General features: G+C 48.5%; 5 protein-coding genes across 5 annotated transcripts; 1 reads left to right on the forward strand and 4 right to left on the reverse strand.

The window, feature by feature from the left end:
- Nucleotides 1-331: 331 nt before the first annotated feature.
- BKA55DRAFT_694931 (peptidase family M49-domain-containing protein) lies at nt 332-1780 on the reverse strand (the record flags this gene model as incomplete). Its single annotated transcript, XM_046200099.1, has 6 exons — nt 332-523; nt 580-677; nt 760-1177; nt 1231-1346; nt 1419-1450; nt 1497-1780. 6 exons carry the CDS (start codon nt 1778-1780, stop codon nt 332-334), a joined length of 1140 nt encoding a protein of 379 aa, XP_046044517.1.
- A 370-nt stretch (nt 1781-2150) lies between these two features.
- Nucleotides 2151-5185, reverse strand: BKA55DRAFT_579401 (CHAT domain-containing protein). Its single transcript, XM_046193849.1, has one exon. The coding sequence runs from the start codon at nt 4996-4998 to the stop codon at nt 2341-2343; it is 2658 nt and encodes an 885-aa protein (XP_046044518.1). The 5' UTR covers nt 4999-5185; the 3' UTR covers nt 2151-2340.
- Nucleotides 5186-6052: 867 nt separating this feature from the next.
- On the forward strand, nt 6053-7634 carry BKA55DRAFT_522432 (aldehyde dehydrogenase domain-containing protein; the record flags this gene model as incomplete). Its single annotated transcript, XM_046188579.1, has 4 exons — nt 6053-6334; nt 6384-6438; nt 6485-7288; nt 7342-7634. 4 exons carry the CDS (start codon nt 6053-6055, stop codon nt 7632-7634), a joined length of 1434 nt encoding a protein of 477 aa, XP_046044519.1.
- A 134-nt stretch (nt 7635-7768) lies between these two features.
- BKA55DRAFT_138002 (major facilitator superfamily domain-containing protein) lies at nt 7769-9948 on the reverse strand. Its single transcript, XM_046184881.1, has 9 exons — nt 9709-9948; nt 9224-9648; nt 9082-9167; nt 8909-9030; nt 8726-8855; nt 8582-8678; nt 8255-8524; nt 8096-8180; nt 7769-8021 (listed from the first exon to the last, which is right to left on the reverse strand). Exons 1-9 carry the CDS (start codon nt 9807-9809, stop codon nt 7904-7906), a joined length of 1434 nt encoding a protein of 477 aa, XP_046044520.1. The 5' UTR covers nt 9810-9948; the 3' UTR covers nt 7769-7903.
- Nucleotides 9949-10667: 719 nt separating this feature from the next.
- Nucleotides 10668-11264, reverse strand: BKA55DRAFT_543944 (uncharacterized protein; the record flags this gene model as incomplete). The annotated part of the gene is made up of 1 exon (XM_046190646.1): nt 10668-11264. One exon carries the CDS (start codon nt 11262-11264, stop codon nt 10668-10670), a length of 597 nt encoding a protein of 198 aa, XP_046044521.1.
- Between the last annotated feature and the right edge of the window lie 969 nt (nt 11265-12233).

The raw sequence follows: 12233 nt of genomic DNA on the forward strand, positions 1-12233 counted from the left end.
AAAACCAGACGCAGCTTTGGTTTGTTTTACTATGTTTATACTATTTTCTTGAGCGACAGTTTGCGATGGTGCAGCCTGCAAATAATGTTAAACTCAAGGGAAAGTTAAAAGTCGTAACGTCTGCTTGCGATACATATCTGAACTTGCCTCTCTGCCCACGATTGGATAATACCCTCGTTGCTCTCATCATACTCTTTTAGCTCAGCGTTGTCCCAACCAGAACGGTATTGGGCTGGACGACTTTACACCGTAGCTAGGGTTTCGAGCAGACAACCTTTCTCCTCTGGTCTTCCTCATTGCTAAACTCAAGAAGGGCTTGGTAGAACTCAGATCAAAATTTCAAGTCTCCAATGCAACGCCAAATCTGGATTCGACATAAGACATCACCAAGAGCTGGCTGCCCATGAGTATGAAGCTTCTCGCGGTCGACTTTGACGAGAATACTCTGAGCCTCTGTGTAGTGTATGATGGAAACATTGCCTCCACCCTTCAAGAGAAGATGCTTCAAGATGGCCCATTGGCTCTGCCCGGATGGTTCGCACGAAAACCGCGCAGGTGAACTGAACAGGATTGACTTACACTTCTGTAGGCAGCTTCACCCCAGGCTCTTTCATCAGCGTTGTAGTGTTCAAGTGCTTGAAGTCCATAAATTACATGAAAGTAAGTGTTGTAGTAGACTATGAACAAGAGGTCAGCAAGATTTCCACTACGATCAAATAATGGTTCAACGCAAGATCATGTACCGTGATGTCTGTCAACCATCGCTGACCTTGGACATCTCGCGTGAATGATCACCTCCGACGAGACGGATTACAGTGCCGTGATCAGCGAAGCAACTGCATTCTTCAATAATTCCACCAGTGGGGGAAGCTATCGTGACCTCCAAAATAGACTTGTCGCTATCTTGCGATTTGGCGATTCTGGTGTTTTCCGGCTCGATAGAATGCGCCTCCAGCACCTTACCAACGAGCGCAATCTTATCTCTGGCGATGTTGTTGGGTCCGAGATAATAATTCGCTTCGGCGTTATCTCCTGGATAACCTAATACGGCCGGGGAGAGTGATAGCATGGGCGCGATGACTTTTTCGAGCAGATTCGTGGCCTCTTCAGAGATTGCGGCGAGTTTACGGCATGCTTGGTGAGAAATATCGGGCATAATCTTTTCACCGCCATCAGCCTTTATAGATAGGGTTTGATTGGCCACACCTGGCGTTAACAATCGAGACTCACGTAATAGTTACCAATGTTAGTGAGGAAGAGGCCGCAAAAGTCGAGAAACGCGGCCAGCTCGTGACGAGTCAAGTGATGATCATTGACGTAGCTTTCCCAATCTCCAGCGCACGATTCTAAGTTCAAGAACAAAGTCAAAGATGTCGTTAGACTCGGGTACCTGTCGCATGATGACGCGAGCGCCATACCATGCAGCTTGTGAAAGGTGACGAGCATATAACTTGTCCTAGTCAGAGAGGCGATTGAAGAAGTCTTCGATAGCCAACCGATGGGTTGGGTCACCGCGAGGCTCAATGCGCGACGGCGTCATTATTTCGAGAGCTTCAGCCCGAGATCCCGAGCGGTAGAGAATGTTATTGTTTGTCGGCCTCGAGTTTGTTGGGGAATACTCCAGTGTCTGAATTTGAGACGGCAGGTCTTTGCCCACACCGAGCGGCACTAGCCAAGGTGCCCAGGTACCGACCGTGGGAAGGTGGGCAAGATCAAACCTGGGTGACGGGTGATTCTTTCTATCTCGGTGTTGGTGGTGTGATACGACTACAGCAGCCATTGCATTGGATGCCAGTGTTGACTTCCCTGTTCCGCAGCTAGTGACCAATATTGGAGGGGTCGCCTAGCCACAGTAAACCTGCAAAGCTACAGTAGTCCTCTGCATGAAGGATAGCCCATAAAGCCATTGTGCAACACAGAGCAACAAAAGCAGAGTGAGCAAAATCCGTGCTGGGGGCTGCAGCCTGCAGCAAGATAAACCAGGCCACTCACTGAAGGCATTGACACTGTGCTGTGCTGTCTCACAACATGTAGGATAACCCCAATGATGTGACATAATGCGACGAGCTATGAATGAAGCCGTTAAGCTCTTCGAGTACACAAAGCCTGGTGAGCCATTCAAGGTGACGGAGGCATCGTTCAATGAATATGTTTGTATATATTGGTGATAATGGCTTACCTACAAATTTGCAACGAACTCAAATGGGAGTTTTGTAACTTTAGCGAGAAGGCCAAGTGGGACTGACCTTCATACCACACTAATATCATGGTAGTTAACAGGATATGTAAGCAGTGCTATTGTCCCTTTAAAACTACACCGTACCCCTCCGTGGCTGTACCTTATCCTCCAAAATGGACAAAGGGGACCCAGACAAGTTTCTCGATCTTTTCGTCATCCTCGTCACAAGAAACAATGTCTCTTGACCATATCCCTTCTCTATCGCCGCAACCCATCTGATCCAGGCGTTGCTCCGGTGTACTTAACCACTCATCTCGGAGTTGCCTCATAGCTTTGTGCAGACCCCAGCAAACAGATCTGTCTGAGAACCCTCCATCTCTTATAGACTCGTAGATATTTCTTGATACTTCGACACATGACTTATCACTGACTTCCCAGAGTGTACCGACCACATGCCGAAATCCCGCTAGCTGACATGCGCTGATCAGGTGAATGCTCTCATCGATGAAAGCATTTCCTCCAACCTGACCTGTACCACAAGCAGAAAGATATGCCAAAAATGGAACATGCTTGCGAAGATTGATATCCATAAGTTCAGATACCGTCAATATGCCATCGGTGAGAAGCAATCCGCTTTGAGAAGGGTTGCCATCCGTTTTACCATGGCCAGCAAAATGGAAGATTCTGCAGTTTTGAAGCTCTTCCAAGACCGCTTCCTTGTGTTGGTTTGGAACGCAAGACTCAAGGTTCATTGACTTACAGAGGTTGACGATAGTTGAGACCTCTTCTTTGACGAAGGGAAGCTTGATCTGTCCAACAGTATCTTCCATTGCTACCAAGACGGCTTTATCTTGAGCGGAGTTTGAGCGATGCTTTCGGCCGTTAATCAGGGCTTGTATGGATGAACTATACGATGAGATAACTCTATCTAGCACCGTCTCGGTTGAACCTGGAAAATGATTTCCGAAGGCGTGGAATGGGAGTCTACCCAGTCTGCCAGTTGGAATCCACCAGACGTGAGGCCAGTCATCGTCTACTGGAGGAACTCCAATACCTAGTGCAAGGAGGATAGGTTTGGCAGCTACATCCCAAAGCCACTTCAGCATAGAAGGACTCCTTAAAGAACCCTGGCTCTCTTTCTCGTCCATCTTGTCATTAGTCAGATCGGGCAAGGGTAGTGACCTAATTTGACGTTGTTCGACAAGAATAGCATCGCACCGAAACTTGCTTAGGTTGATAATCACAACAGGTCCTAAACTGGCTGCAGCTCGAATGTCCTCCTCGCTTGGTGATTCCAGGAAGCTGCTGAACTCCGGTTGATTCCGAATCTCAGCAACGAGGTTGTCTATTTCGACACTTGCCTCGCCTCGGCGGTTTGCGATAGCCTGAGATGAGGCCGAATCACCACCTTGAATGGGCGCATCGAGCACCTCTCTGAGTTCCAGGAATCGTCGAGCGAGATCGGGGTGGCTCTCTTCAAGATCGAGAACATCCACACGAATCTGTTCAATTGCTGCAGCCAGTACTCCACGACCTTTCTCGAGTACACTTAGCGCAAAAAATGGTTCTTTGCCAGCGTTGAGTACCACGGCTGCGGTATCGCACGCAAGATCTACCACGCGACCAAGCATACGCTGCTTATCGGCGAAACCGAGGGACCGGGGCGTTAATTGTGGCAACAGGTCGAAGGTTGATTGCGAAGCATCAAGAGCATGTTGCCATTGAGAAGCATGCGCAAACGTTTCAAAGAGACATTTCCCGGCTGCGATTCTTGAGTGGATATTAGAGTTGGAGTGGTTTAGGGCAGACTGGTAAAGTTTTACGGCATCGTCAAAGTCATCCGTGCAATTACTCAAGGTATGGCGATTCCAGTAACAGTCTGCAAGGTTACTCATGTACTGAGCCAGGCTGGGATTTCCTGGTTGAGCAGCGGCGATAGATCGGTGTCCCATGTTGATAGCCTCCTCGACATCTGTTGGTTCTCGATTTCGTGTATACCGCTTCGCAAGCCAGATGGATAGGTTACTCGAAAGGCTGGGAATGTCCGCATGACCTAGCGGCAGCTGGGTCAATGCCTCTTGTGAGAGCTGAATGGCTTCATTGAGGTCCTTCATGTCGCGTGTTCTAAGGTACCGATCTCCGAGATGACCTCCCAGATTGGACTTTAAGAGAACTTGAGCGCCAGAGTCCTTTGGAGCAGCTTTGGTGATTTCGCGACAGATTTCAATAACTTTGTTGAGCTCGCTGAGAATCCCGCTTCTTCCGTAACGTTCATGCAGTTGGTTCGCCAGTGTATTGAGCCTTCCAGGTCTGTTCGGGCTATCCAGTGAGGTCATATCAACGGATGACTGGGCCACTTCTATCGCCTCTTCAAGATCGATGGAAGATCCCGTTCGCTCGTAGCGCTCTCCTAGGTGATTTGCCAAGTGCGTTAACCGCATGGCTCTATCCTCATCTGAGCCTGGCGCCGTATCGATTGCTTGCCGTGTCACTCGAATAGCGCGTTCGAGATCGGACAGAGATCCAGTTTTGGCAAATCGAATCGCCAGCCGAACACCCAGGCTGTCCAGGAGAGCACCTCGATGAATATAGTTATCTGGGGCAGAATCGATTGCTTCTTGCCCCACCTTGATCGCCTCCTCTAGATCAGCGAGCATGCCAGTTTCGGTGAAGCGACGACGTAAAGTATTCCCAAGCTCGTGCAGCCAGATGATTCGATCGAGATCATCTGCTGGTGCTACCTCGATGACCTCCCGGGCCATCTCGATGAAAGAATCCAGGTCATCTATAAATGATCTATTCTCGACTTGCTGCGACATTGGGTTGGACGTCGTGTTGGCTCTGGCTGCGCGAATACTGCTACAACGAATCTCTAATGTTGGTATGTGGGACCATGTAGATGGTCAGAGTCAAAGGGAATGAACGGGCAAAAGACTTGTCAACTTCATGGCTTAAGGTACCCAGAAGGAAATTCTAGGCGGCAATCTCACGCTTACGCACTCGTTCTGCAGCCTGTTCATATTTGTGGCTTATCTGGCACCACTCAGAGATGATAGCACAATCAGGCTGTAGGCAAATTCTATAGCCTTACAAAGGCATCTCTAGGGGGATGCTGACTAACGAAGATCCATTTGCCTTCCAAGTAAGACTATACAGTACAGGATGGGACTTGCCATGTAAAGGTCTCATACCTATGGAGATAGAGCTGAAATTATAGAACTTGAGTAAATGGTTTCATCGCACTGCAGGTCGGCATGGTTAACCAGGTCTCCCTTCGGTACGTATACCCCGCAAATCTCGCCCCGCATCCCCACCGATTGACTATAAACTTTAGACTTATCCCACCCGGAGTGTTTATAAATCATGAACTGCCAGCAAGACACACCAACTTCGCCATAGAGAGGTCATCAATAGGGAGAGGCTCAGGTGGGCCTATTCTTTCACAACATACTGTAACCTGATTTCGCAGCGGGGGGAGTTGCGCGTCCAGCAAATAAGGCACGCCAGTGTTTAACATTGCTCAATAGCAGACCTCATGCAAGCAAGTTTCATTCTTATCTGATGACCTAAACACGGTTCTTATCTTCCAACTAAGCTACAACCATCATAGTTCATGTGGGATCCCATTAGTAGCCTCGGTCGGGGATCTTGGGGAAGAGATCTTCCCCTCCGACTTGACTTCTTCGAGAATGATCTCCGCATTTTGAAGTCCCGCTCCAGCTGCCGAACTTTCATCCGGTACTCGAACGAAGTTTGGAATCAAGGCTGGTATCTCGTTATTTAGTACAGGCTTCGGTGTATGTAAGTAAAAAAAAAGTACCATCGCATTTGCTCACCATATCTCATTGTGACAATCAGCATTCAAAAGTCGAAATGGACGAGTTCACTTCATTTGTCAATACTGTAAACGGAACTTCCGTCACTGGAAAGGTGACGCAGGGAACAGATCCATCGACAAGACAAAATCTCTGGGATGTTCCAGTTGCATCATCTGAAGACATCGAGAATGCAGTTTCTTCGGCCAAAACTGCCTTCACACAGTGGTCCAAGACGTCGTGGTCAGACCGACAGAATGCCCTGCTGGATGCACGGGATGTCTTGATTTATCACAAGCCCGCGTTGGCGCGGTTGATCACAAAGGAAGGGGGGAAGCCAGTGAGTGGCACGTTTCATGAAACGATCCCAGCTGTTCTGACTATCGCAGATTCAATTTGCCACTCTTGAGGTTGAGCATTCAATCAACTTCTTACAGTTCAACGGTAAGTCAGATCTTCACTTCCAGGAAAGCGGACTAAGAAAGCGCAGCGAATCAGGAGCCGCTTCAAGAGCAAGTGATTCAGGATGACGACGAATTGCGATTAACAATCCGAGAGAAACCGTTGGGTGTCATAGCAGCTATCTGTCCCTGGAATTATCCCCTGGTCCTCTCCATCGCCAAAGTCGCCGCAGCCCTGATAACTGGAAACACAATCATCGTGAAGCCTTCGCCTTTCACGCCTTACTCCATCTTGAAGGTTGTTGAGCTTCTCCAGGGTGTATTCCCAGCTGGTGTTCTCCAAGCTCTCAACGGTGATGACAAGTTAGGGCCTGCACTTTGCCAACATCCCGGAGTTGATAAGATCACCTTTACCGGCTCGACTGCCACGGGAAAGAAGATCGCCCAGGTGGCTGGGAATCTTCTGAAGCCCGTCACTCTGGAGCTTGGAGGCAACAGCGCGAGTATTGTCTGTCCAGATATTGATCCGAAGATCGTGGCCCCGCAAGTGGCGCTTGGATCCTTCATGAACTCAGGTCAGCTTTGCGTTGCTAGCAAACGCGTTTTCGTCCATGAGGATATCTACGACGAGTTCTTGGAGGTGATGGTCAACACGGTCAAGGAATGGAAGGTCGCGCCGACTTCGACCCTTGAGTCTGATATCATGCTTGGCCCGATTCAGAATGAGATGCAGTATAACATTGTGAAAGGCTTCTTCCAAGACTCTATTGAGAATGGGCACTGCTTTGCACTTGGTTCGAAGCCAGATGATAGTGGGGATAACTTCGTCATCAAGCCTGCGATTATCGACAACCCCCCTGATGACGCCCTCGTTGTTACACATGAAGCCTTTGGTAAGATACCCAAGTGCAATCATATTGCTTTTGGTAACTAAATGTTTGGATAGGACCTATTGTGCCACTCATGAAGTGGAAGACTGAAGACGAAGTTATCAAGCGAGCCAACAACACGCTATCAGGTCTGGGAGGAGCCGTTTGGTCAAAGGACGTTGACCATGCCCAACGGTTAGCAGATCGCATTGAGGCCGGTACTATTTGGATCAACAGCTTTGAGAAGCCTCTGCCTCAAGCCCATCTGGCTGGTCATAAGGAGAGTGGTGTTGGTGGAGAGTGGGGTCGACGGGGTTTGAGTGTGTATTGTCAGCCCCAGGTGATTCATTGTTACAAGTCTAAAGTATAGATACGCCGTGCCTATAGAGAATCCTATTTGCGAATATCGTCGTTGCAACATCAGTCAGATCAAACCACTAACCAGCTTCCCTATGCTACCTCAAGGGTACTACGAGGCATTCCTTTAACACCAGGTATGGATGGCCGTACAACAAACTTGCACTCAGTTCAACGGATCTTGGATCTCCGAAATCACGCCACAAGTCACTCAGAGATCTTGGATTAGCAAGTCTTGAATTTCTCCCATCATTGGTAAATCTCAAACTCAGCTACGTCCACCTAGATAACCAGTTTGAACTCTGGGTCTCGATCGTCTCCATAGCCAGTATACTGGCTGTGTTTCCCGTTCTTCTTATCCCGATTGATCTTTACACACCAAAGTACATTGAGCAAGACACTAGGAAGCCACTGAGTTAGACATTTCTCAAATTTCTGGTGCACATGCAGCAGTCAGGTCTGGGATACACTTACGCCACCCACGCATAGCACAGCAACCCTAAGATTACTCTGTGTCCTCTGTGGTATAACGGACCGTCTTTCTGGGGATATACGAAGCCTATAATAGGCAGAGGTTAGAGTTCATAACATACACGATGTACTTCTAGCACCCATAGGAGCGGGCAGACTTACTGGCAACAAATCCACCACAGTTTGCGACAGCCAGCTGCAAAGCAGAAGTTGTGGCCCTTTTATAATGACCGGCCGAATTGTTGGAGTTCCAAACCAAGATACATGGGACAGAAGCGTACATGCCTACGGCCATCAAACACGTCATCGCGAACCGAGTGTCGGCTGCCTTCACGTTTGCGATAACCGCGTAGCCAATTATGGCAATTGGCAAAACGACAAGTATAATGAGACCGCGGACTTTTGATCGATCGGACACGAACGCGACGAGAACTGAAGGCGGACGCAATTTAGTAGGGGACTATGGGAGAATGGATGTGCTTCGCTCACCGGTGACTGGGGTAGCAACAGCGTATGGAATTACACTCCACAACTGAGCCTGGTTGGGGCTTGACGCAATATGAAGATCGTTGACAATGGTCGGAAGCTATATAATTCAGTGGTGAACGGCCAGATAGGGCCAATCATACATACGAAAAGACCGAATGAGTAAAGGCCAGACAAAATTGCAAAGTACGCTGTAGACGTGAGCCAGACTTGCACATTCAAGACTCCGCGACGCACTTCGCCCCAGCTGAATCTCTCATCCAGCTCCGATGCCATGCTATCGAGATTCGTCAACTCGACTGGTTATTAAGATGGCATAAGAGAACTTACGTTGTGCCGCGGTCTCGTTCCAGACGCTTCACGGCCCATTCTCTCTCCTCCGGGGTGAAATATCGCGCTGTCGTTAAATTGTTTGGCAGAGTGAAAAACACGATCGACCCAGCGGCGACTGTCTGCAGGAATATTTAGCAAGAGCCCTGGTCATGGTAACAGCCAAACCCTACCATCAGTCCCTCAATGATCAGGATCCATCGCCAACCTTCAAGGTCTCCTCGGGGACCGATCGCAGCGAGTCCACGAGCAAGCAGGCCTTTTTTTCATTGTCAGATAAAAAAAGATATGGCTCGCCTGCTGGAAGGAACTCACCTCCAAAAGCTCCGGAAAGCGATGCCGCCGTGTAGAAGATTCCAATTCGCAACGCGAGTTCACCGCGGGTGTATATGCTTGAAAGATAAAGAACCATTCCGGGCAGTAACCCGCCTTCTGCGATACCTAGCATGGCTCGTACAGCTGCAAAGCTGGCGAAGCTGCGCACAAAGCCAAGGCACATTGTGATGATTCCCCAGACCACTGTCAGAGTGGGCAGCCAGATCCTGGGCGATACCTTCTTGAGAACCAGATTGCTGGGTAGCTCGCTGAAGACGTAGGTGGCGTAGAAGACGGCCAGGCCCTGCGAGTATTGCAAGTTGGTGAGGCCCAGGTCCTTTTCCATACCGATGATCTTGGCGTTGCCGACATTGGTCCTGTCGAGAAAGGAGCACAGAAATAAAAGTGCCAGGGATGGGAGGACTCTAGTTAAGTTGTTCCGTTAGTCATATGCGATGTTACGGATGACGAATCGATAAATTTACCGTGTGTCTGTCTTGAACAAAACTCTTCTTGTGAGACGTGCGCTGTGCTCAACGTTCTCATCGGTGTGGTCCATCTCCTCGTGCTCGGCCTTGAAATCCATATTGAACTGTTTGATCGAAATAGGGCTACAGAGGCTTGTCAAGCTTGGCGTTATGCATGTGGCAGCAATAGAATGGGCTTGGCAGGATTTATTTAAAGGTTTTCCCCAGACTCTAGGTTTGCGGGGAATTACAGGCAAGTGCACCACATATGGCTAGGTCTAAACCGAACTTGTGGGGGATCATCCATGTTGGAGATGCCGGTAATCCGAGATGCTTTTCGGCATCCAATAGTAGCCCCGCCAAGTAGAGTGCTGCTACCCTACTCCGTAGCTACGTAAGCATGCTGGAGCTATACAGACGACGGTCTGATAGGATCGTAAGTATGATGTATGCTTCCTCCCGGGGTCCAAAAGTAGTCCCGTCAATTACAGTGCTATTAACGTAGCTGCGTAAGTATACTGGAGCTGCTATGGTTTACACAGACGGCCGTCTGATAGGGAAGAACGGCATTGGTACTAGTACTCTTTTCCCCGGCGTCTAAAACTGGCACCGTTAAGTAAGTACTATATCTTCCCTTTTCTAAGGGCTGACAAATAGATAGGTTGAAGTGCAAAAGCGGAAGTTGCAAGTAGATGGCCTTTTCAATATTGATAGTACGGTAGAGACTGTATGATGCAGATACTGCACACTCAAGCATACCAACAGTAGCGACTGTAGAGAAAGACAAACAAAAAGTCTCCAAACACTTCATTTACCATCACCCATCAACAAGAATCCTACGTATCCAACAGCGACGTATAAAGCCTGAAACCTCCACTGCTGAAGTTATGACAATATAGAGATCCAAATGCCAATGCCGTTGTTGAGTTGAACAGCAGCAGCTGGCCTGCAGCCGACACTGTTCGTCAAGCAGTTTTCTAATCCTTCATGCCGAGACAGAAGGTCCAGCCACCGACATATGTAGCATGGGCAGCCGAGACACAAGCTCCAAGAGAAACAACAGCCGCAGGAGTCAGAGTGCCAGCGGAAATAGCCTCCGCAGTAGCAGCGGCAGCTCCGCACGCAGTAAGAGCAGCAACATAGGCAACAGTCAAGCCTGCACCACAGACACCGCAGCGAACACTAGGGCAACCAGCCAGGCGACGTCGATGATCAGCCTCATGCTCGGAGCGATATTGAGCAATCTTGGCATCAATCTCCTGTTGCAGCTTCTGGCGGTTATCCTGACGCTTTTCAACTCTGGCGTCGGACTCCATGTAAGTCTTGAGGTTCTTCTTGACGCCCTTTAGAGCAGCGACTTTGTCAGACTGGGGCCAGGACTTGATGTCTTTGAGGCTGACGTCAAGGAAGTCTGCCCATTTGTCGACGTTGATGGAGGAGACGTCAGAGGCAGAGAGTATCTCTTTGATGTCGGTCTCTGAGATACCGAACTTGGTGGCTACATCCTTGACAGTGAGGAGAGCAGTGGCGGTTGCAGTGGCAAAGGCCCAGAAGATGATCTTGGTGACAAGCATTTTGATAGTCAAGTTGTGTGAATGTTGATTGAGTATAACAAGTCTGATGCAATAGGGAATGGTGATGAGAGAATAATATTAGTTGATGGGCAGATGGGCTCTTCTTATACTCATTTCAACAGCAACTCACAGTCAATTGTCAGCTCTTTCAAGGACTATGTCCTCGTCGCCGTAAACGCCTCGTCAAAACTCACCCAGTTCTCTTAAGCGTCTGGCAATCAGCTTGATGGTTCCCTCCATCGTATAGCTGGGCAATCGCTCTTCGGCATTTCTGAGTGGCTTTTGCAGCATTTCGGCATTGATACAACCCCTCGCGATCTTTCAGACGAGCGGTGTTGTGATTCCAATAGACGGCAATGATAAGTCAGTCGATCATCATATTAAAAGCTGAGTTTATCTTGAGACATATAGCTGAATCAGGAAGGTACAACCCCTTCAAACTTCGAACAAAACTTTCTAAACAAGCTTCTCGAAGGATACGTGGGACGGCAACACATTCGGCAGTCGCAGAACCTCAACTATTAGAATGGATAAAGAAAATCATTGTCTGATACTTGGCATCAATGTCAAGAGGATGACGTATCATCCATCTGAAAATGGAAGGAGCAGATCAAACTTTGTGGTGATCAACTTAGAATCAACTATTATCGCATAGTCAACTTACTATTCAATGAAGTGGCAGAGCCGACCTTAGCCGAATGGCAATCTTTGCCGTAAGTATGTATCTGTCTAATGCTAGAAACATTAACCTTCAGCTTATACGAGATATTTCTAAAAAGAAGTTTAACTAGCTTAATAAATTCTTCACGAACGGGGAAAGGTGACAGCCATGCAAGATATGCTGAACCCCAGCGTTTCATGTGGTGAACTCTAATCTTAATTAAGCTTGTTCGTTGTGAGGGTATGATGAGACGATCTATGGAGACAAATACGAGAAGTCCACTAAAGAAGGGCGATCACTACCGGTCG

Source organism: Fusarium redolens (genome assembly GCF_020744475.1).
Source record: "Fusarium redolens strain MPI-CAGE-AT-0023 chromosome Unknown BKA55scaffold_17, whole genome shotgun sequence".
NCBI classification, from domain to species: Eukaryota; Fungi; Ascomycota; class Sordariomycetes; order Hypocreales; family Nectriaceae; genus Fusarium; species Fusarium redolens.